The sequence below is a fragment of the Perognathus longimembris genome, chromosome 13, assembly GCF_023159225.1.
Source record: "Perognathus longimembris pacificus isolate PPM17 chromosome 13, ASM2315922v1, whole genome shotgun sequence".
Lineage (NCBI taxonomy): Eukaryota > Metazoa > Chordata > Mammalia > Rodentia > Heteromyidae > Perognathus > Perognathus longimembris.
The window spans coordinates 14,854,369-14,880,561 of NC_063173.1; the positions used below are offsets into that span (position 1 = coordinate 14,854,369).

General features: G+C 38.6%; 1 protein-coding gene across 1 annotated transcript in view; it reads right to left on the reverse strand.

Moving 5' to 3' along the window:
- Positions 1-3,319: 3,319 nt before the first annotated feature.
- The window catches only part of LOC125361543 (interferon-induced very large GTPase 1-like), a 28,558-nt gene continuing 5,684 nt past the window's right edge, over positions 3,320-26,193 (reverse strand). The window contains 2 exon segments of the mRNA XM_048360073.1: positions 3,320-4,283; positions 4,285-10,844. Coding sequence (XP_048216030.1) covers positions 3,555-4,283; positions 4,285-10,842 — 7,287 coding nt within the window. The 5' untranslated portion in view covers positions 10,843-10,844 and the 3' untranslated portion in view covers positions 3,320-3,554.

Sequence of the window (26,193 nt, forward strand, 5' to 3'; positions counted from 1 at the left end):
AAACAACATGGCAGACATAATTGTTTTCATTCATCAAAGGGAAAGCACCAAAGACAATTAGAGGATGTTTCAAGAGAACATACCCTGGTGCATAACTTTCTAACTTAGGATAAACGCAAATTCCTTGGTATCTACTAAAAGCAATAGTGATATAAGGGACTATTAAATAGTTGCTGCCAAAGGAATCCAACAGTGCTTGTAATCTGCTGTGCTTCCCTCTACCCCTCTACCCTCTTTATGAGGCTTACAGGTATAATTCTGTTTTAATTTTAAAATTGTAATTAAAAGAGATAAAATACACAGAGAGAAAACAATAATGGATACAGATTTATAATCACTACTTAGGTCAAAATTAAGGGACTTTAAGCTTGTTTATGAACTTGAAATTGAGCATGGAATGGAGTATATAATGGCCATAATTAATGACGTTCATAACTATTAAAATTACTACTGTTATCGTGATTTGCTGCCTGTTTCTTCTACTTCCCAACAATGAAATATATTATTGTTCCAGACGTTTATATTATTTCCTGTGTTTATACCTCTGTGGAAGTGGCACCATATTATAGATTAAGAAAATGAATTATAAACAGGCTACTTCATCCTAGTTCAATTATCCAGGAATTGGTGCTGGCCCTATACAAGCCTAAGCAGTCTAACTTCTGAGTTTTACTATAACTTTAAGATAACATTCCCTATCTCTGAACTTGACTTATCCTTACCAATTCACTTCTTGTCACCAATTCCTTTCTCTTCTTACCTCCCGCTCTCCATCATTTCACTTTACTGGAATGACTTCTGTAATGAATCACTTGCATGCATGCAAATCTATGTGTTAGGCTCTGATTTACTTAACACATAATATCCTCCACACTAGTAAAGTTTGTGGCAATGACTCTGATAAATCTTGCATTAACTGATGAATATTTCAAATAGCTGGAAGGTGAAAACAAATTGCAAAAAGACTGAAATATTCTGTAATGCATTTTAAAAACCTTTTAGGTTACAGTCATATTTATTAAGATGCTAATTTTATTTTCAAATGTGATTTTCCAAGGACTCCAGGCTGAAAATTCTTGTTAATGAGTTTCATGATGGAAAGCAGGAGAAAAATGAGGGAAAGGGTAACAATTTTGGGTAAGACATGTACTCACTACTTTACATATGTAACTGTAAACCCTTTGTACATCACCTTGACAATAAAATTAAATTAATAAAAGGCTATTGTAACTTTCCATTGTGGTTCTAATATAAAATTAGTAAAGTTCTTGGGAGAGACAAAGTATATGCACTTTATATATAGATGCACATGCACGCACACATGCACATGCACACACACACTTGCTGTGGCACTGTCTTCAATGTATTATGTATAGCAATTAATTTATTCTTCTTAAAAGAATATAAGAAATCTATTACTTCACCCTTACTGTGCTTCAGTGTATAGAAACTAAATGACATGGCCAAGATCCCCCTTTCTCTAGCCATCCACTCGGCTTTCATAACTTCTATTATACTGCCTTCTATGAGTTTTAAGTTTTGAAATTTATGGATTTTTAGTTCATATAATTTCCTAATCTTAGAGTCACTGCCCAAGCCCCACTTATGTATGTCTATCCCTCCTTTCTCATTGTACTTTGGATATCTTCCTTAACTGTGCAGAACTTCCATAAATCTGTATGTAATGATCTTGAATTTCTGCTTTTCTATTCTGCACATTCACTTGGCTGTTATAAAGGTCCATTCCACTGATCATGAGGTCCCTATCCATATTGACCTTATAGTTCTGGCCACCTCTAAGTTTATGACCCCATCTCAATCATGTATCTCCATCTTGATGATCTCACCTTATTTGACTCTATTTCCCATAGCTTATTTTTCCTGATGCCAACCCACTGTTGTCATTACTGTAGATGATGGGTATCATCCTCTCAATTCTGATCCCACCTTGTTTGCAGCATTACTGTTTCCACAACAATTACAGAAACCCCCATTTCTACACAATCATTCTCTGTCTCTTCTGATTTACCTCTTCCTATGTGGTGTGTGTGTGTGTGTGTGTGTGTGTGTGTGTGTGTGATCTCTCAAAGGCAACCCCCAAATTGCATTTGGTAAACACACTGCTTAACATCAGAGGAATTTATCAAAGACTTACAAAAGTTATATAAAATAATTTTTGCTTGAAATTTCATAGTACTCTATGGCACATGATACTACTCAGCTGAAAGCATTTATGGATTCTTCAAATAACCATGAAAATCATTCAGAAAATATTTGTGTTGAAGACTCATGCCTGTAATCCTAGCTAGTAAGCAGGCTGAGATTTGAGGATTGTGGTTCAAACCCAGCCTTGGCAGAAAAGTACATGCTCTTATCTCCAATAAACTACTCAGAAGGTGCCAGAAGTGACACTGTTTCTCCAGTGGTAGATTGATAGCCTGAAGAAAATGGAGGCTCAGGGACCATTCCCAGGCCCTAAGTTCAAGTCCAGGACCAAAAAACCCAACAAACAAAAAGACCAAAAACAAAACAAAACAAACCAACTTCTCTGCCACTCACTGGTGGCTTAGGTCTGTAATCCTAGTTGCTCAGGAGGTGAGAGCTAAGGATTATAGCTTGAAGTCAGCCTGGACAGTAAAGCCAGCTTAGACTCCATTTCCAATTATCCAGAAAAAAATCCTGGACTGGAAGTATGGCTCAATTGTACAGCTCTAGCCATGAATGAAAAAGCTGAGCCAGAGTAGAAGGCCCTGAGTTCAAGTTCTAGTACAAATATAAAAGAAAACAAAACCTTCCCTGAGACATTATTTCAAAATATTCACCAATTGTTGGAAGTAGGAAGTGTTTTATAAATGGATTTTATTTTAATAATATATTTGTTTAGTCATACATTGATGTTTCTATAATTTCTTTTCTTTTAGTACTTTAAGTAGTCTAGCAAAGGAAATATATAAAATTCATTAAGTCAGATTATGAGTATAATGCATCTTGATCAGTGTCACAGCATCCATTGTCTCTCCCATCTTTGTCAATTCCATGTTCATCCTCAAGTTACAAGTATCCATTTTTACAAAAATACATTGAATATAATAGGTGTATTTATCCACATTTCCTTTCCATTGGTCTGCTTCTCTTCCTTTGTCCCTTCTCCTTCAAGAAAATATATTTCATGTTTCTGATGTTCATTTTTTGAAGGGTTAGAGTGTTGTTCAGAGGATTTACACCATTAGAATCCTCCCCTGAGTATAAAATCATTTAGTCTATTTGTGTATATATACATATGACCCTATAAATGTTTTTAATAACTGTATACAATTTCATATATCTTTATTATTTAGATCTCACTTCCATGTGTGAAAGAAAGGTGCACCAATAAGAAGGAATCAAAGCAGAGAGAAATTAAGTCCTTCTAAGGAAAATTCATTTTTTCATGCTGAATTTTAATTAAGAAAATATTGAAGGTTCTTGTAAAGAAGAAGTAATGTAGGATAATTTAGGTACTCCAACTTTTTATTTCTGAGATATGGGGATCCTTTCGTTGTCATATAATAGTGCTATATTTTCAAGTTATTAAGCACATACTGTTTTGTGATTTGCATCCATTCCTTGGGAATTTCACCTCTCTTTATAAATCTGAGTCTATATTTTTCTCCTAGCTTTGACCTGAAGTGTGATACAAACCATTTCCAGTATGGCTGGGTAGAAGAATCTGGGGTGATGCTCCAGGTGGCAAAATCTCCTCCTGCTTGCCGATAGTTTTTGTAGGGGATTTTCCAGTCATCTCTCAAAACAAGCTGACAATCACTGGCTACTAAACTGGAACAGCAATCTATGACAAAGTGGTCTGTTTGATACCACTTTATACCAATGACACCCTGAGGACGGTGGAAGGGAACCCTGTGGTCGCCGTCATGATTAGGGATTGTGTTAGTACAAATTGCTTTACATACGGGACATTGTTTCCAGCAGCCACAGAGATGTCCAGAGAGGATTTTCTCAACTTCAGGAACCAGCTTATCTATAGGCAGACCTGAGAATTGCTCTTCTATTTTCTTCATTGTTGGATCCAAATCTTTACTCATGGCTTCTTTGAGAAACTCAGTATCTTTTATCTCCTGGTGTTCAATATTTACCAAATCTCTTCGTGGAAAGATCAGATTGCTCCCCAGGTGATTACAGAACAAATCCAACCACTCAGATGCAGTGCTGCCTTTATCTTTAGCTATTGCTGTGGACTCATGAATGGCAGTGAGGATGGCAGTCTTCATGTCACCTAAACTTATTTGAAAAAAATGTTTTTATTTTTGACACTCCTTCATTTAAACAGTATTGTTTAATATGGTTTCCAATGTAGCTGCTAAAAAACGATTTTGGATCATGAATATATTGCCAATACTTATCAAAGTTTTCTTCTTCTGCCAGAGAGATGAGAATGTGCTTCTCCAGGTTTGCCCTATTTCCATTGAATGCAGGGCAGGTAGATCGCAGGTACTCGGCTATTTTGGGGGGCATTTTCCCCCATATGGTGTTGGATATAGCAGGAGTGAGCTTCTGCCACAGAAAATCAACAAATGTTGTGATGGAGGTGGCTCCTTGGCAGGAGATCTTGAAACTCAGGAAGAATTCTTCTTTCTTGCTTTCTAGGTAGTTCACAGGATCATTTGCTGCCTTGAATGCCCTGTGCCTTTCCTTAAAAATCTCTGCTGCTCTATGGAATAAATGCAAAGATAAGTCAGTGATGTACTTGCTTGTAAATGTATATGTTTTCTCATTGGGGTCAGATTTCACTTCTTCTTCTATTAATCTCAGGATTTCATGATAATCATTGCGATTGTAATCACGCTTTTGCCTCTCAATGTTATTCACAACTTCCTGAAATCTTGAAAAAATTCGTTTTGTAGTCACATGAACGGATTCTTTGTCACAAGCCTCTAAACTCTTTGACCAAACATACATTTTTTTCTTCACTTGGACATGTTTGTCAAAATTTATCTCAAATATTGTTCCAGTATATCTGTTTAGGTTTTCCCTAATATGTTTATCGCTTTTGAAATGGTCCAAAAGGATGTTTTCACAGTCCACTTCAATGTTAGGCTCTGTGACTTCAGGGAGATTAGATAATACATCACAGACCCAGTTTTTCCAAACTTGGTTGAATATATCATGCAAATCTTCCTCACTCAATTCTTTACACTTTAGAGTTAAAGCTAACTCTTGACTCCTCTTTAATAATTCAGTTTCATAACCTATTTTTTTCTGATCTAGTCTTTCTTGACTTTTCTTAAGGGCAATAAGCTCATTGATTTCTCTTCTAGTGTCTGAAACAAGTGTGTCTTTGAGGATTACTAACTTATTTTCAAAATTTGCTTTCCATTGAATTATTATTTCGCTATCTGGATCTTCGGCAAAATATTTTTGAAATGCTTGCTTGATACTTTCATATTCCTTTGTAATGGGACCCGCAATTATGCTTGTGTGGAGCGTCAGCAGTTTTCCATTTTTAACCTCATTGGTCAGCCTGTTCTGCAGTTCCAGCTGATTGCTCCGTAGAAGCCAGCTCCACTGGTTGTACATGGTTTCCAGTTTGCCCATGGCCATGATCTCCCGGGTGTTCTTGAAGTTGAAAATGAAGTTTTCACTCACCAGGGCTCTCCACAGATCTTGAACTTGGGATTTCACATGTGATATCTTCAGGATGCTTCCCTTGACTTCCTGTTTTGCAGTGGAAAGAATTTTCTGTTTCAGTTCTTGGACATTGTGGCTGTAGCGAGGATTGGGAGGGGCCATTGGGGGATTGCCATCCCAGAGGTGAGCAAAGTAGTAAATGTGAGTCTGAGCATCAAACTTGATGACATCACTGAAGCGGGTGATATGTGAGCACTCTTCTTGTTCAGCGGCTAGTGCTGTCATTTCATCTAGCTTCTGCTCTAGGCGCCGCCTTCCTTCCATAGTTTGGTCTTCAGCTGCCACTTCTCCCACATTCTGGTGGACAAAGAGACAACTTGGGGAGATTTTGACTTGCTTCATCCTCAGAAAGGCTTGGACAGCTATCTGTAGTATATCCTGCATCTCTGATGGGTTTTCTCCAAAAATATTGATGATAGTCAAGTTTCCAAGCCCAATGACAAAGGTGGCCAGCTCATTGTCCCATTTCTGAGATTTGTTATTGAGTTCTGGGGCCCGAAGTCCTTCTGTGTCTACAACCAGCAGAAAGTCAAAGCCAAGTTCTTTTGTGAATGTCTCCTTCACCTTGAGGAGCTGCATGTAGACGCCCCTGGTGCACCTGCCGGCACTGACAGTGAACTGCAGGCCAAAAAGGGCATTGAGCAAGGTGGACTTCCCTGAGCTCTGCAGACCAAGGACAGAGAGAATGAAGATCCGTTTGTCTCCAAGTTTCTCAGAGACCTTGTCAAACACAGCTGACACCCACTTGAGAGGCACATAGGAGGCATCCCCATCCATCAGCTCAATGGGAACTCCAGATAGCATCAGGTCTGCAGCAATTTGGGGAAGGTAGATTAAAAGATTCCCTCTTGTGTAAGAAGTTTCTTCCAGGGCTTCATAGAGCTGGCCGATTTCTCTGAGAATTTGCTCAATTCCCAAGGTACAGTCTTGAATTTCTTTGGAGATGGCTTCTATCTGATTTTCACACAGTTTCAGGGAGTTGTTCTTTTTTGCCTTTTGGTTTTCTGTTTTTATCTGTGACCACAAATATCTTTGGTGCTCGTGCAATTTTTCCAAATGTGCTGCAGTGAGGTTTTCTAAAAACAAACCCAGCCACTGTAAGAAGCAGAGTTTTGTGTGAATTTCTGAATGTTGGAGAATTTGGAGGACAGACCGCATTACATCATTAAGATTAGTTGCTTTCTCCAACTGCTTCTTGCGAATACTTTGTTTTTCAGTCTCAATCTCAATTTTGTGGTGCTCAATGCTCTTATTTCCCTTTTCTCTCAGTTGATAGAGTTCTTTGTCCTTCTTACACCAAAGCTGCCACAGCTGTCCCTGAAGAGGAAGAAAGTTTTCTTTTATCTGAGATAAGTTTGTTTCTCCCAGGAGCGCCATGATAACCTGTGCCTTTTCCTTGGCTTCTTTGCAGTCTTTCTGTTTTTCATCCAGAAGAAATCCTTCTTTGTGAGCAATCAAAGAACAGTCTTCTAAAGTAAGAGCGGTGTCAGAGATCTCTAGAAAATGTCTGATGGTCATTTTGAGCTCCTCTGTTAATTCTGCCTCATTTCTATTCCTAATGCCAATTTTCGCTCTTCTCTCAGATTTGTTTGCCATGGTTTTCTCTTTGTCATCCAATAAAAAAATTAAAGGTTTTGTTGACTGCCACAGATCACGCACCATTTGTTGATTTTCTTTATTGTCATCAGACACTGACATGAGGACCACAATGAGAGAAGAGATCTCCTGAAGGAAGGCAAGCTGCCTCTTATGTTCCTTTGCATCTCCATGAAGATTAGTGAAGGCCACACAGTTGTCAAATGTGTCCTCTTCCTCCCCCCCAGGACAGAACCAGCAGATTTCCACCACACCCCCCATCAGGAGACAGTCTTTGCTGCTGGCTCTGCAGTGTCTGTGAAAAAACACATCATGTTTGCGTTTACTGAGAAGACAGTTCATGATCTGAGATTTGGAGGCAGAGAGGCTATTTCCAACTCTAATGAAGGACACGATGGAGGTAGAGACCTGACACATCTGCTGGTTCTTGTAGCTATTCTTTTTCCCTTGTGATTTCCTTGTTGTTTGCCAGCTTTTCCTAATTTTTCTGAGAGACCAGAGAGAGAACTCAATTTCAGAAGTGCAAGGATTAGGCACAACAAGGGGGAGAGCAAACTGACAAATGGACAGTTTGGCTAAAATATATTGTCTGGCTAGATTATCTGCACAGTGATAAATAGCCATTTGGATATCCATTGGGTGAATGTTTGGCTTATTTCTAGTGGTCATTGGTTTAGGAACACTATCATTATCTTCAAAGAAACCTTCATAGGGATCCAAATCCTCATTTTCCTGAGTGGAAGTACTTGTATTGACTGAATATTCTAAGATTGTTTCATTTTTGAAATCCAGGTATCTGAGACCACAGTCTAGTACCAGTAGCTTCTGCAGGAAATAGAAGGGAAGTTCCTGTTCTGATTTGGGCTGGGTGTTATATACAGAGTTCTTGTAGATGAGATGGAAGTTAGCTCTGCTCATCATTTTTGGGTAGTAATTCTCTAGGCCTAGACGCTTTAGCAAATCTAGAAAAGCTTCATTTTTCATTATATCCTCATTCTTATTTTCTTTTGTATGTAGTATATCAGCATGTTTGTCTTTATAAACCAGTGTTTCAGAAAATGGCTTGGCCTCATCTATTTGCCATGAAGGCTTCATGTTTTCATAATTTCCATCAATCAGAGATCTCAAATTTTGTTCAAGGGTTACCCAAGTGTGCACTTCGCCATGTCTACTAAGGATATGTGCAACTTCATTAGTCAATGTTTGTCCCAGTTGTTGTCTCATTAAGGCTAATCTTTGCATCTTTTCTTCTGGGGAAACAGCTGTGCATCCCGTGGTGGTGTTCAGACCTGTGAGCAACAAGAATGCCTGAGCCTTGTGGTTGCTACCATTTTGGAGCTCCTGGTATTTACTTAGGGCTATGGGCATTTCCTCCAATAGGAAGTTTAACTCATCACATGTGAGCAGATGATGAAAAATGCCATTTTTGAATTGGTAACCTCCCCCAACTGCAATAGACAAAAGCAAGACGTATTTGTCTGTTTGCTTTGTTCTTTGGAGGAAATTTAAAAAGTCGCTGAGAGCCAGGCTGACCTCATACGTGGCCTTTCTTTGAGCTTCTTCCACTGTTTCCATGGAATCAGATTTGACATTCACTTCCATGAGGTGTTTTTTAATTTCCTTTAAGATTTTGATGAGTTGAGAGAATTGGGAGATGCTCACACGCTCTGGCTCTGTCTCTGCCTCTGCCTGGTAGATCCACTGCATGATGGAATGAGTGTGAGGAAAGTTTATTTTGTAGATGTGAGGATCCAGAAGACTCTGGAACTGAGATTTAATAAATTTAGTATTATATGTGGGTGACTTTTTGCAAAAGTCGAATGTATTTACCAGAAAATTCTGCAAATCTGGGTCAGTGAGGCATAACTTAATCCAAGTATCATATCCTTTCATTTTATGACTCAACATTTGCATGAAATCCATCAGTTGTTTAAGCTGTTTCTCAGGATCAGATACCTCCCAGGATTTCACCTCCTCTAGGAATTCCCTGACTTCCTTTCCAGCACTCAGTATTTCCTCTCCACCCTGGATTTGGGCAGCGAGGCCAGTCAGAGCTATGTAACTGTCTTTCAAGCAGGAAGCCAATTGAAGAGGATCCTTAAAATCACTTGTGTGGTTGGAGAGGATGATGTCCCAAATGGGCACCAACTGAAGCCCTCGGTCAATGACATGCCAGGTCTGGTTGCTGGCAACAAGGCCAGCTTTCCACTGCTGAAGTCCATCTGCTTCTGCTGGGCCCCCACTCTGGGACACTGATAACTGGACTGTGGTTTGGAGGTTTTGCAGACTTTTCCTCTGAGTGATTGCTTTTGAATGTGAGTGTGAAGTCTCTATTCCTGCAGTAACTTGCACTCCAAAGCCATTATAGCTGCCCCTTATGTAAGCATCCAGGGCCTCTGCTGCCTGGGTCTTCACCTCATTCAGCTGGTGACTCTGGAAACCCTCTGCAGTGGCCTTCCACCAGTAGATTCCTCCCAGGTGCAGGGGGCCTTGGTTAGCATGGGAGCCAAATCTGAGGAAGAAGTTTTCAGTTCTCTGCCTCAGTAATGGCAGTCTGTCTGAATCTGAAGTCTCATTCAGGAGTTTTTCAATGGTTTTCAGCTCCTGGAAAGCAGCCTTAGAAAGCTGGAGTTGATCCATTGGAAAGTGGCAGGAGGCCAAGGGAATGTAGCTGAACTTCATTGAGCAGAAGTAATTTCTCTTAGACCATGACTGTTGAGTGTCCTTGGATTCTGAATGTGTGCTTTGATTCACACCAGCTTCTAAACTAAATCCCCAACCTTCACCCTTGCTTGAGGCAGCTACACTGAAACCCAAGGTCTCTACAATCTTAGTGAACATGGATTCTGTTTGAGAAGATGTAAATTCTCTAGATTCCATCTGTGTGCCTTGTTCTGGGCCATGAAGAATGAATTCCTCAGGGACACTGAGTAGTTCTTCTCTCTTCTGCATTAGGTCTGTCTGGTGACTGGTTTTGTATATTCCCTGCAGGGCCAGCCCTCCAGATGCCCTTCTTACCAGATCTCTGTCTGGGAGGTTTTGCCTGTGGGACAGTGTCTGCGTGGTGAGATTGAGTTGTTTTTGTATGCTTTCCATAACTTGGCTTAGTGGCTGTTCAGGTGGTGGCCAATACTCTTCAGGGATCTCCATTTCTTTCCTGAGTTCTGCTTCTTTTCTCCTCATTGACTCTTCTTGTCTGTGTTTTCCTGCTGACAGCAAATCCCTCAGCTCCTGCAGCTTCTGTTCTGCCTGCATCTGCCTTTTCTTTATCATCTGCACTGGTGAATTTTCCAAGACGGATGTACTGTTTGATCGTGCCCAGTCAATCACCTTCTCCAGGGCCCTTTTCTCCCATGGATGCTGCACCTGCAATTTCAGCTTCTGGAGTTCCTTTCTGTCTATGTGTTGTAAGGCCTGGGCATGGGTCACACCGAGGTGTTCCTGGAGCTTCGGCAACCAGTATTCAACAGACAGTCCTACTTCTGTCAGCATCTCTTGGAGGTCTGGACCCCTTTTTTCTTTGAGCAGAAAGTCATCTGCTTTGGGGTCTTTTGTGGCCATAGCTGTGTGAAAAACAGACACATTCAGTTATTCTGATTGTGTGCTGACCTTGATAGTGTCTCAACATAGTCAAATATATGAAGTTACCATTTATACTACTGTTTGTGACCTATTATCTCCATTAATTTTTCCAATGTACTTTTTTGGGTGTTGTTCAAAACTCTTCCATGTAGATCAGACACCATCTTCTACTTGCTGAACATACTGATTTTCTAAAGTAGATATTGTCAGTTGCAACATAATATCTCGAGTTTGGCACTTGTAATTCGTATTATGGTTCCCACAGTTGCATATTGGAGTACATGATAAACATTAAGCTTAAGGATAATTTTTAAAATATGCATGTTTGACAACTTTCTGTGTAATGTCAAAAGCAAGTTGTTTCACTGTCTTTCCTTAGTTACCTAATATTAAGCTTACATTTCTTTCTTTCTCTCTTCCTTTCTCTGTTTTTATTTTTTGTCCATTTTGTCCAGGCCCTGAGTTCAAGCCCCAGGACTGGAACATATACAGACAAACCTTTAGAAAAATAATCTACAGTGAGATTCGATTTAACCTTTTTCAGATAACTACCACCTTGAAAACAAAACAATTATGGTGAAGCCTAATAGAAAAAATAATCTTAATCACGATTGATGGATATGTGAGTAAGTGTGGTAATTTAAGATGTGATAGTATTAATATGCATGTTTTTAATTGGGAAATAAATATTTCTTCTAGTCTGTATTCAGTTTTTACAATTATAAGTATGTATAAATATAAATAAAACAGTTTCATTTGAATTATTACAATGGACAAAAATATTCTGCTCTTGAATTATTTTTGTCCATTTTGTCCACTTCCCATGATCTTTGTTTGCTTAAGGCAAGCACTCTACCATTTAGCCACCGGGCCACTTTTGGCCTTTTCTGTTTACGTGTTACTGATGAACCAGACCCAGGGCTTCATGTATTTAAACTTAGCTTTCTGTTTTCTCATTCACATCTTTGTTCTTTATCTTAAGTCATTTACTAATTTTCTGTGTTTCTGTCCATCTATCATTTTAAACACACCTCTGCCCAGGCTTAGGCTTGGCACTTGTTACTCTTCAAGAAGCCCATTGTTCTGGAAGAGTTGCACATGGACTGTGGGCTTATTAGACCCTAGAGGTTTCTATCAAAATAGGCATTCTGGATATAGGGAGAGCCTGTGCACTCTGCCTCTGTGTATGAACTAATATGTCTCAGAAGCTGTGCAAGATCCTGAGAGTCAGGTAGCTAGCTCTTTCCTCCAGATAACTTATTCTCACAAAACTCACTCCGGGCTGGATCCACCCTTGAAACTGCTCCTGTTTAGCAAGAGCTCTGCTTATCTTTGTTTTCCATTAAATCTTGGTGTTTTCCTTCTCCCTATGTGTCTCCCACTTCATTTTCTAGACCATAAAGACAGAATACCTGATGAAGATATTGGTATTTCTTCACTACCACCTCTCTTTTGGTTGTCTTCAGGGCATATACCTGGGTGGAAGAAGAGATGAGATTTCACACATTTCAATGTCTCATATTATCCAGTTTATCTTTGTTTTAAAATTGATGAAATAGAGGAAGCAATCCAGAAATTCATATGGAATAATAAAAAACCTAGAATAGCAAAAACAATCCTAAGCAGAAAGAACAGTGCTGGAGGAATTACAATACCCAACTTCAAGCTGTATTATAAAGCTATAGTAATAAAAACAGCTTGGTATTGGCACCAGAACAGGCCTGAAGACCAATGGAACAGAAGTGAAGACCCGGGAATGAACCCACAGAACTACGCCTACTTAATCTTTGATAAAGGGGCTAAGACATTAGTTTGGAAGAAAGATAGCCTCTTTAACAAATTGTGCTGGAAAAACTGGCTCAACACATGCAACAAACTAAAACTAGATCCATATATATCACCCTGCACCAAAATCAATTCCAAATGGATTAAAGACCTTGAAATCAAAACAGGCACCCTGAACACACTAAAGGAAGGAGTAGGAGAAACACTTGGGCTCCTTGGCACAGGACAGAACTTCCTTAACAAAGACCCTGAAAGGCTACAAATCAAAGAAAGGTTGGACAAATGGGACTGCATCAAACTCCAGAGCTTCTGCACGACAAAGGACATAGCTCTCAAGATACACAGAAAGCCCACAGACTGGGAGAAGATCTTTACCGGACATTCAACAGACAAAGGCCTCATCTCTAAAATATATGCAGAACTAAAAAAATTACCTTCTTCCAAAACAAAACTGCAAAGAACCAATAGCCCCCTCATCAAGTGGGCTAAAGACTTACAAAGAAACTTCTCTGATGAGGAAATGAGAATGGCCAATAGACATATGAAAAAATGCTCTACATCACTGGCCATAAAGGAAATGCAAATCAAAACAACATTGAGATTCCATCTCACCCCAGCAAGAATGTCATATATCAAGAAAACTAATAATAACAATTGTTGGAGGGGATGTGGCCAAAAGGGAACCCTACTTCATTGTTGGTGGGAATGTAAACTGGTTCAGCCACTCTGGCAAGCAGTATGGAGATTCCTCAGAAGGCTCAATATAGAACTCCCCTATGACCCAGCAGCCCCACTTTTGGGTATCTATCCAAAAGCCCACAAACAAAATCACAGTAATGCCACCAGCACAACAATGTTCATCGCAGCACAATTTGTCATAGCGAGAAGCTGGAACCAACCCAGATGCCCCTCCATAGATGAATGGATCAGGAAAATGTGGTACATTTACACAATGGAATTTTATGCCTCTATCAGAAAGAATGACATTGTTCCATTTGTAAGGAAATGGAAGGACTTGGAAAAAGTTATACTAAGTGAAGTGAGCCAGACCCAAAGAAACATGGACTCTATGGCCTCCCTTATTGGGAATAATTAGTACAGGTTTAGGCAAGCCATAGCAGAGCATCACAAGGCCCAATAGCTATACCCTTAGAAACACATAAGATGATGCTAATTGAAATGAACTCCATGTTATGGAAACAAGTGATATATCACAGTTGTAACTACTTTCAACGTCCTATGTGTATGTGTAGTTTCTATTATTGATAATGTTTTGTATCACCTTCCTATGTTTGTACCTACACTATCTCTGTAATCTTATCTGAGTATATTGGAAACCATGTTTACTGGTATTGGAAGTAGGAAATTCAAAGGGAATACCAAATTCGAGAGACACAGGGTAAAAAAAGAGAAATAACTACAAAAGCAATACTTGCAAAACTGTTTGGTGTAAGTGAACTGAACACCTGGGGGGGGGAGGGAAAGGGGGGAAGGGAGGGGGGCATGAGGGACAAGGCAACAAACAGTACAAGAAATGTATCCAATGCCCAACGTATGATACTGTAACCTCTCTGTACGTCAGTTTGATAATAAAAATTTGAGAAAAAAAATAAAATAAAATAAAAAAATAAAAAAATAAAAATAACAACAAAAAAAAATTCCTGCTCCATTCAGTGACACTACTGTACTTATCAAATGGGTAGTACATTTAATCATCTTTCCCTCAATATGTATTTAGTACACCATATTTTTCATCTTGACCTCTAAGTTCTTACTCAGTTGATTCTTAAATTATGGATTAACATTTCTTCATTGTATAGACACTGTAATCTTCGTCTCTGTTATGGTTTATTTGATCTGGTTTGAATATTTGTACCTTCCAGCATTCGTGTTGAGATCATTGTCACTTAAAGATATTAAGAGGTAGGACCTTGGGGAGATGATTACACCATGGGGATGGCAATGTTGTGTAATGGCTGTGCTGAGAGCTGGCAAGGTCAAGGAAAGGCAGATGTCTATCCAGTGTGTGTTCTTGTATCATATAAAAATGATACAAACTAATATCAGCAATGTAGGCAGTGTGGCTTTCTCACGTTATGTTATTTTTAACTGGGGCAATTTGTCCAGGAATATTCATTTCTTTGCTATATCAGGATGTGGGTTAGTAAGTTTTATATCTATAACTTGAGTTGTTTACCTTGTAACACAACACCCAGTTTGGTGATTGCACTACCATTCCTCAATATTTTATCATTTATAAGTAAAACTCATAGATTTTGTTAGTTTTGTTTTTCCTTAAATTTTTCTCAGTAGCCCTATCTTGCTCCCTGATCAGTCCTTTTCTGAATAGATGGAATTAATTCCATTATAAAAAGTGAATTCAACTGTCTTCTATCTTTTTGTGCTACCGAAAATTCTATCACTAAACTCAGGGCCAATTTCTAAATAATGGGAACATCATCTTAAAGAAAAGCAGAAGGAGAGCAGAAGAGTACTGTGTGGGGAATGGCTATGCCTTTAAGAGGGGATGGCCCAGTTAGCCAGTCCCGCCTCCTTTCTGGCTTCAACCGGAAGAGAAGCAAACCAGCCCCAATTTCCATCTAGGCCACGTGTGCCACCATGGCAGCCAGAGACCCCAGAGACCCGGTCCTGGGGGGGCTGTGGTCTCCGGACATAGAGGAAGTTCCGTGACATCACTGTGATGGACAGTTCACTAGCCAATTGTTAATACCCAGTTAGTCCCTCCTCTTCCTGCTTGCATTACTGTTATATAAACCCCTCCCTTGAATAAAATCCTTTGAGGTTGGTAGTCCATTGGACCAGCTCTCCGAGATCTTCGTGTCTGGCGTATGCTCTTAAATGTAAGAGGGATTGGGACCGGGGGTTTTGGCAGCCTTTCCTCAGCTTAGCTTAGCCCGACAGGGACACACTCTGCCCCTCCAGCTGGCAGGAGAAGCAGAGCCGACTGTCCCTCACAATTGGAGGCTTGTTGTCTCCCCAGGGGAGACATGGAGATTGAGCCCCACAGTACTGTCTGGGCCATTGTAGAATGTTGCATTTGAAACCTACCTCTATAGAAGTAGACACAAAGAAAAAGAAAATATCTCAGCTTTAAATTTGAATAATGAGTCTTTCTGGCTCATGAATTTGGTTCATTATCAGGAAAAAACTACAACAGAGACTATTCCAGTGGACCATAGCACATTTGCCCTTTTGTTTTCTGTGTGGGATGACATATTAAGAAGGATATATCTGGCTGGGCTGGGAGCTGGTGGCTCCTGCCTGTAATCCTAGCTAATCAGCAGATTGAGATCTGAGGATTACAGTTCAAAGCCATCTTGGGCAGGAATGTCTGTGAAGCTCCAAAAAAGCTGACAGTGAACTGTGGATCAAGTGGTAAGGCACTAGCCTTGTGGACAAAAGGTTAAGGATGGTACCCAGGCCCTGAGTTCAAGCCCCAGGACTGGAACATATACAGACAAACTTTTAGAAAAATAATCTACAGTGAGATTCGATTTAACCTTTTTCAGAATAACTACCACTTTGAAAACAAAACAATTATGGTGAAGCCAAATAGAAAAAATAATCTTAATCACTATTGATGGATATGTGAATAAGTGTGGTAATTTAAGATGTGATAGTATTAATATGCATGTTTTTAATTGGGAAATAAATATTTCTTCTAGTGTGTATTCAGTTTTTACAATTATAAGTATGTATAAATATAAATAAAACAGTTTCATTTGAATTATTAAAATGCTATCTTTATATTCTACCTGATGAAAATCTCAGAAAAATTAAATTATAAGAATTAATCTGGGACTTTATGGATGATTTCCTCAACATACTTTCTTCTGTTCCCTGGTACTTGAACTCAGGGTCTGGGTGCTGTCCCTTTCTTCTTTTGCCCAACAATGTCACTCTACCACTTGATCTGCACCTCTACTTGTAGCTTTTTAGTGACTCATTGGGGATTAGAGCCTCATGGATTTTTCCTGCTCAAGCTGGGTTCAAACCACCATCTTCAAATCTCAGCTTCCAGAGTAGCTAAGATTATTAGACTCATACTGAACCACTGGTCCCTGGCATCACTGACATACTTTTGTACTTGTTTTTGCAATTTGATAAATGTAGAATGCATGCTTTATTCTTAATGATTTATGTAATCTTCTGACAGAACTGTTTGTTTTACAACTAAAGCATTTATAACTTTGTAACTGTGGCCTGTAAAAAGTCTGCATGACTACAACTTCGGTTCTAGTATGCTAGTTTCTATTTTAACAGTAGATGCCAGCCAAATGTAGCCCAAGGGTCACACTTTTCTTATCATTGACAAAGTAATGTACAGAGGGGCTTACAGTTACATAGGCAGTGAGTATATTTCTTATGAAACTTTTTAGCTCCTCCTTCGTTTTTTTCCCCCTTTCTCCCTTCCCAGGTTCCATCACCCCCTCCTACGACTTGTACAGCTGGTTTATAACATACTGTCTTGTAAGTATTGCTGTTGCTTTGGTTTGCTTTTTACCCTTTGTCTCTCCATTTTGGTGTTCCCCTCCCCTACTTCCAGTAAACATACATGCAATACCCAGTGTAACAAAAGTCAGTTACAGTGACATCAGGATTAAAACCATGGTGAAGAAAAACAAAAGAAAAAGGCATAATTTCGTATGGTACATTGGAACTAACAATATAAAAGATAAACCACTTATTTCCAAGTCGTGTAGTTCATTTTGCTTAGGATCATCTTATTTGATCATATATACGTTGCTACCGAGCTGTTGTGCTCCTTTGCTAGGACTATCCTAAACAAGTACCAATTGTTTCCAATGAGTGAAAACATAAAGTTTATGTTTCTTTAGGTCTGGCTCAGTTCACTTAGTACAAATTTTCAAAGTCTTTACATTTCCTCAGGAATGGGGCTAAGTCATTCCTTCTAATAGATGCATAGGATTCCATTGTGTATATGTACCATATTTTCTTGATCCATTCATCTACTGGGTGGGGGGGCATGTGGGTTGGTTCCATATTTTAGCGATGGTAAATTGTGCTGCAATAAACATAGTTATACTGGTAGTTGTAGTGTGATCTTGCCTGTAATCCTTTGGGTAAATGACCAAAAGAGGGGTTGCTGGATCATAGGGGAGCTGTATGTTTAGCCTTTTGAGGAACCTCCACTCAGCTTTGCAGAGTGGTTGAACAAGTTTACACTCCCACTAACAGTGCACTAAGGTTTCCTTTTGGCCATATCCCTGCCAGCATCTGTTGTTAGTTTTCTTGATAATGTTGATAATGGCCATTCTTACTGGGGTGAAGTGGAATCTCAATGTTGTTTTGATTTGCATTTCTTTTATGGCCAGTGATGCTGAGCACTTCTTCATGTGCCTTTTGGCCATTCTCATTTCCTCTTCAGAGAAGTCTCTTTTTAGGTCCTTAGCCCATTTATTGAGGGGGCAGGTGTTTCTTTCAGACTTTGTTTTGGGGAACTTATTGTTTTGAGTTCTAAATATATTTTAGATATGAGGTCCTTGTCTGTTGTATGGCCAGTAAAGATTTTCTCCAAGTCTGAGGAATTTCTATTTATCTTGTTAGCTATATCATTTGCTGTGCAAAAGCTCGGCTGTTTGAATGTGATCCCACTTATCCTACCTTTGTTAGATTTGTTGTGTTTCTGGGCCTTTATTAAGAAAGTTTCACCAAGGGTCACTCTTTATAAACCTCTCTTTTTTCTTTCTTTTTGCATTAAGACTGGAGCTTGAACTCATGGCCGTGTACACTTAAGAGTTTTTTTCACTCACATTTGATGCTCTTACACTTGAGCTACAGTTCCACTGCTTTTTGGTGGTTAATTAAAGATAAGATTCTCATAGATTTTTTTTGTCCAGGACGGCTTTGAACCGTTCCTGAGTAGCTAGGATTATAGGTGTGAGCCACCAGCATCCAGCTATAAACCTCTATTGTTGCTAAAGCTTGGTTAAAGCTTGGGAGCAGACTGATTAAGGCACTTCCAGCTAAGAGCCTATTGGCTGGGAAAACTCATGTCTTATTTCTCTTAGGACCCTTGGATCAGTGTTTTTTCTTGGGGAAGGTGTGTATAGTTTTGTCACTAGTACTCTTCTCATTTGCAAAACACTGCACATTTGGGACACCTTCTCCCAAGGAAGCAACTTCTGCTTATTATACTAGATCACACTGTCCTAAGTAGTTCACATACATTAACTCATTTGATTGTCTGAACATGCCTATGTAGTGAGTTGTATTATTATTACAGTTTTGTAGTTGACAAAATTGTTGCACCAATTTTTAAGTGACATTAAGTTCCCAGTCTGACTTCAGGTTTCTTAGTCTTAGCCACTGAGCTAAATATATTGCAAGCAATTCTTTTCTCTTCACACCTGCAGTACACTCATTCATTAAGGAAACTAAGATTTTTCCTTGTGATAATTCTTCTTGATTTTTTGTTTTTTTTTTGCTAGTCGTGGGGCTTGAACTCAGGGCCTGGGGGCTGTTTCTGAGTTTCTTTTGTTTACGGCTAGCACTCTATCTCTTGAGGTATAGTGCCACTCCTGTTTTCTGGCTGTTAATTGGAGATAAGAGTCTCCAGGACTTTCCTGCCAGGGATGTTTTCAAACCATGATCCTCGGATTACAGCCTCCTGAGTCCTGAGGATTACAGCTGTGAGCTTCCTGTGACAGTTCCTGACAAAAGGTGCATAATTCATCCAGTCACAAAAGTTTTTCTGGGGGCTGGGAATATGGGGAATATGGCTTAGTGTCAAGAGTGCTTGCCTCGTATACATGAAGCCCTAGGTTCAATTCCTCAGCACCACATATATAGAAAAGGGCAGAGTGGCGCTGTGGCTCAAGTGGTAGAGCGCTAGCCTTCAGCAAAAAGAAGCCAGGGACAGTGCTCAGGCCCTGAGTCCAAGCACCAGGACTGGTAAAAAAAAAAAAAAGTTTTTCTGAAGTCAATTCTGGGGACTATATACTTCCTAAGAGGATAGTTACCATCCCTGAGCGATGGTAGGACATATTTATGGTAGGTTGTAAACATAATCCATAAATCATAAGGAAAAATATATAACCCCCCCCCCAATTCTTCCCTCAAGAGAACTACATACTGAATAGTTAATCAGAAGTGGCTTCATAGAACAAATTCCTTTAGGGTCAAGGGGGAAAAATGGTCAGTATCAAAGTGTCAAAAACAGCAACCACTCGACCACAAGGAATATTGAAAGAGGTGACATTGATCACAAAGGGGTGCATTGTATTCACAAACTGCTTTGTTGAATGGCAATTCCTTTTTACAATTATTTAAAGATTATATATATATATACATACACATATATGTATGTATATACACATTTCTATATATCTGTATATAAGAATAACAAACAGGCATAGATCATATATACACACATATCTGAATATATATACATATACACATATGGATAAACACATACATGTATAATCTTATGCAAATTTGTTATCTATCCTTATACTAGGTAGAGCTCTAAGCTATTTCTTTTTGGCTCCTATTTGTATTCTCCTATGGTATTTCAGGCAGAGGTATGTGGCTTTTAAAAATATAATATTATTTATTTACTTGTTTTTACTTTGAAAGCACATTTTCTTTAATATCAAGAGTGCAATACAAAAAGCCCAAGTACAATGGAGGACCGCATTGCCATCAACATCAATGTTCTTTTAACATTTGCCTTTAGATGGGATGAGGGTTTAAGCTCACCACTGAAAAAATAATCCAGTCAATCTCATCAAATCTACAATCTAGTTGTGAAGTGAATGTTTTTAATTGGACTACATATGTATATATATATATATATAATTTTATTGTTATCATCCATTTTATAAGTCGGTAATGAGTACAATTCTTTTTGGAAAATTTTACCCCTTCCTTCCCTTTCCTTAAATTCCCCCCCCCCATGTCTGTGTAACTTTGAAAAAACATAAACAAAACCAAATATGCACACAAAACAAACAAGCAAAAACATGTGTGCTTCAAGTGCTCTTGTTTGGAATCCACATACTAATCCAGTAATGGATAAGAAGCTGACACAGTGTCTTAAATCCCTTAAGACCAAGGAATAAACATGAAAGATTAGTATTTGCAGTGAGGCCCTAGGAATTGGAATCTGTTATTTAAACTGCCATGAAAGAACATGGGCCATCCTCAAACCTTTGGATTAGAAGAAAAAAATTATCTCCCACTACTTTGTCTTTCTTTCCCTTCCTTCCTTCCTTCCTTCCTTCCTTCCTTCCTTCCTTCCTTCCTTCCTTCCTTCCTTCCTTCCTTCCTTCCTTCCTTCCTTCCTTCCTTCCTTCCTTTCTTTCTCTCTCTCTCTCTCTCTCTCTCTCTCTCTCTCTCTCTCTCTCTCTCTCTCCTCCTTCCTCCCTCCTCCCTCCTCCCTCCTCCCTCCTCCTCCTCCTCCGTCTTGGGGCTTGAACTCAGGGCCTGAGCACTGTCCCTGGCTTTTTAGAAATTATTTTTGGCTGAAGGCTAACACTCTGTCGCTTGAGCCACAGCACGACTTCTGGCCTTTTTCTATATATGTGGTGCTGAGGAATCAAACCCAGGGTTTCATATATATATATGGCAAGCACTCTTGCCACTAGGCCACATTCCCAGCCCCCTCCCACTTCTTACAAGTGAGCCCCACAGCTAATCCAACATGTGCATATTTTGTGGCTTTGGCTCATATTTTCCATAAAAAAACATTTTTATGGGAACAATAAAGACAGATGCAGAATTTCTCTTTCCCTATTTTAGGGCAAATAAGTTCACACACACACACACATACACACACACACACACACACACAGTGATTTTCCCTTACTGTGGGTGATCATTCAGGTCCAGAGCCAGACCTTTCCAGGGGCTCTTGTAGCATTTTGAGTATGTTTGGGTCTCTCTAAGGGTCTATGTGATTGAAAGTTTGATATGAGGGTGGTGATATTAAGAAGTGGTTTGGGGTCTTTAAATGGTGTTGTGTAGCAGGATATTCTTATATTTTTAGAAGTATACCCTCAAAACAGATTAAAATATTGTCTGAGGGGATCCCGATTAGTTCTTTTGAACTTGTTATGAAAAGATCAAGATTGACCCTTCCTATTCTCTTGGATGGGGAAGAGACTTCTTAATCTTGCAAGCTTCCCATTTTCTTCATTCACAGTGCCTATGATATATGGTTTAGACTTTTACCTACAAAATACTGTGAACTAAACAAACCTCTTTTCTTTATGAATGTAGCTGAAGCATTATATCAGGGCAATGTAAAGCAGAAAGCAAAAATACAGAAAAATGATATTGAGGAGTGGGGCTATAACTGAAAATCTACTTAAAGATATGCAGAAACTACAGGGTTAATTTGTAAGCATAAATTGAGTTTAAGGAGCAAGCTAAAGAAAGCTGTAGGTGGAAAACCCCTGTCAATTTTTGGAAAGACTTATAATCAAGGAAGCTAATGAATGAACCTAAAGTGGAAGTGGAAATTCTAGTGTAAATTCTACACAAAGTCACCATTGTTATACCATGACAAAGAACCTGTCTGCATCATGCCTGTACCCTGAGGATGTGTAGAAGGCTAAACTTAAAAAACTAATGGCCATTGTTTATCCACTGGACATTACATAACAAAAACGACTTTCAAGCTCCTCTCATGGATATGATTACCAGCTTTTAGTCACCTTTTCAGTGATATTTGGGATCAAAAGAAAGCAAAGGAGAAATATTTGGAAAATCCACTGCCTAGCTAGGGAAGAGATGGGTGGAGATTGTGACAGGAAAGTATAGTGGTAGAGGGATTACTATGGTAGTAAAAGAAGTTGAGGTTGCATCAGGGCATTAGAAAGTTTGCGTGGTAGACATCTCAGAAATCTTTGTGGTCACCTTTCCCGTTATAGGCCCAGAGATCAAGAAGTATAATTCTTCTCAGAGATTCCCCCAAGGCAGAAAAGTTATAGGAAAGATCGGCAGGACACTTTGTATACATCAAGAGCCACCTGACATACATTTTGATCATACTTTCAAAAGATAAGTATTATGAGATGATTGTGGAAGAGGCCAGAGAGACATGACTTGTGCAGAGAAATCTCAATGAGAGCCAATTTCTCAGCTAACAGAAACCATGCAGGCTTGAAGGTAGTGGAATAATATTTACAGCAATGAAACATCATCAATAATATCTGGAAAGGCAATCTTTCATAAAGAAAAGAGAATTTAAGAGCTTCATGAATAATCAATCACTAAGGGACTATGTTATTAATTGACCTACCCACCAGGAAACATCAATGTGAGTCCATCAGCTGGAACTGTAATTTGAGTCCATTAAGTAGTAATGGAAAATATAAGCATTTTATCAAAGCTAAAGCCATTTGAAGAAACAAAAGCATGTGTAAAGGTACATACTTAACAAATTCTGAAACGTAGTATTTCTGGATTATGGGCATTTCACTTACAAATATTCTGGAAAGACAAGTGCAAAACATGAACGTTTTTAGCTGGATGCTGTTGGCTCACACCTGTAATCCTAGCTACTCAGGAGGCTGAGATCTGAGGATCACAGTTCAAGGCTACTCCAGTAGAAAAGCCATTGTGAGACTCTTATCTCCAATTAACCACTCAAAAACTGGAAGTGGACCTCTTCACTATAGTATTAGAATTCCTCCTAAGGAAAGGGCAACAATAAAGGGGTGATCCAAATAGGGAAAGAAAAAGAAAATTCTCCCTCTTGCAGATGACATTATACTGTATTTAGAAAATCTCATAGAACATAGAATCTACTCCCAACTTCCTTGAGCTTATCTGAAACTTTGGCAAATTAACAGGGTATAAAATTAATCCACAAGAATCAGTAACTATGCCAACAGTGAGAAGGGAGAGGCTAAAAGTATAAAAGCAACTCTGCAATAGCCTCAAAAAATTAAATACATAGGAATCAACTTAACCAAAGAAGTGAAGGACCTGTATAATGAAAACTTCAAAAATATAAAAAAGGAAATGAAAGTAGATCTAAGGAAGTGGAAAAACCTTCCATGCTCCAGGATTCGGAGGATTAATCTCTTGAAAATGGCAATATGCCCAAGACTATCTTCAAATCAATGCAATACCCATCAATATCCCAACTTCTTTCTTCAATGAAATAAAAGCAGTCATGCAAAAATTCACATGGAACCATAAAAGACCCCAAATATCAAAAACAATCTGTAGCAGGATGAACAGTACTGGAGGAATATCAATACCAAACTTCAAACTTTATTACAAAGCCATACTAAGAAAAATGACTTGGTACTGGCACCAGAACAGGCCTGTGAGCCAATGGAACAGAATTGAAGGCTCAGAAATGAACCCTAAGACCTATGGTCACCAAATCTTTGACAAGGGAGCCAAAATAATAGAATGGAAAAATGACAGCCTTCTCAACAAATGGTGCTGGCAATTGGTTAAACACCTGTAAAAAAAATGAGTTAGGTCTTTATATATCACTCTGCACCAGAATCAGTTCCAAATGGATCAAAGACAATGTAAAAACAGATACCCTTAAAACATTGCAGGAAGGAATAGGAGAAACACTAGGGGTGCTTGGCACAGGTCAGAACTTTCTTAATAAAGAGCCAGACACACAACAAATCAAAGAGTTTGGATAAATGGGATTGCATGAATCTGTAGAATCTGCATGGCTATACAGAAAGGTATACAGAAAGCCTACAGACTGGGAGAAGTTCTTCACTATCCATATAACACACAAGGGCCTCATATACTTAGAACTCAAAAAATTAAGTTCTCTCAAAACAAATCCTCAAAGAAACAACTCCATCAACAAATGGGGTAAAGACAAGGAGAGACTTCTCTGAAAAGGAACTCAGAATGGCCAAGAGACACATGAAGAAATGCTTAACAACTTGGCCATAAAAGAAATGTAAATCAAGACAAATTGAGGTTCCACCTCACCCTAGTAAGAATGGCCATTATAAAAAAAACGAATAACAAATGCTGGTGGAGATGTGGCCAAAGGGAACCCTACTCCACTGTTGGCAGTAGTGTAGCCTTTTTCAATTACTTTGGAAAGCAGTATGGAAGTTACTCAAGAAGCAAAACATAGAGTTCCCCTATGATCCAACAACCCCACTTTTGGACATTTACTCAAAGGAACACAAACAATATACTAAAGCTAAAGCACAGCCATGTTCATTGCAGCAGTATTTACCATAGCTAAAATATAGAACCAACCCAAATGCCCTTCAGCAGATGAATGGATCAAGAAATTGTGTTATATATACACAATAGAGTTCTACACTTCCATCTTAAATAATGACATTGCCCCATTTGTAAGTAAATGGAAAGACTTGAAAAAGACCATGCTAAGTGAAGTGAGCCTGATCCAAAGAAACATAGACTCTATGGTTTCCCTCACTACTAACAATTAGTACATGTCTAGGACAGTCCTAGCCGAACATCACAATAGCTCAACACCTATGTACATATGAACACATAAAATTATGCTAAACAAAATGAACTCCCAAGTTATGGAAACAAGTGGTTTATCATTGTGGTTATCATTTTCAATATACCATGTGAAATTATGCCATTTTCTTTTGTCTTTCTTCCCCAGGCTTCAGGGGGAGGGAGGGAGAAAAATTAAGGAAGAGGTAACAAGTTTGACAAAAAAATGTACTCACTATCTTATGTATGTAACTGTAACCCCTCTGAACCTCACCTTGACAATAAAAACATTTTTTTTTAAAGGATGAACCAATGCAACATGGATACAAACTTGATACTATGTTGGAAATGAACCTTACAGCTTGGGGAGGGGGGAGAATAAAAGAGAGAGATAAGCAGGAGAAAATGAGGGATGGGATAAAAAAAATTAAAAACAAATATCCTGATTACCATACTTATGTAACTGTAATGTCCTTGCTCATCACCTTTTCAATAAAAAAAAACAAAAGAATGAAAGAAAGAAAGAAAGAAACAACAACCGCCCCCCCCCCCCCCGCAACTAGAAGTGATGATATGGCTTAAAGTGGTAGAACACTAGCCTTGACCAAAAATGCTCAGGGATAGTTCCCAGGCCCTGAGTTCAAGTCCCATGGCTGGCCAAAATATATTACATAAGCATACTATATAGCATATAACATGTAAAACTGTTTTGCATTTATATATAATGGATTATGTGACATAAATATACAAAATATATAATGTAAAATATATAGTCTATAATATACAATACATAATAAACATTTGATATATGACATAGATATAATATGAGAATATATATAGATATAATATATAAAAATATATTTAATATATACAAAATTACATATGATATATACAAATATATATGTAAATAAGACAAAATATATAAAATATAAATACATACTTATATAAATATATTTAAATAAATACATAAATATAATATATTCCAATATATAATATGTCATGTAATATAGATAATGTTAGGGTAATATAAAATGTAAATATATATTTATGTACATAAATATATACAACCTATATGTATATATATTAGCT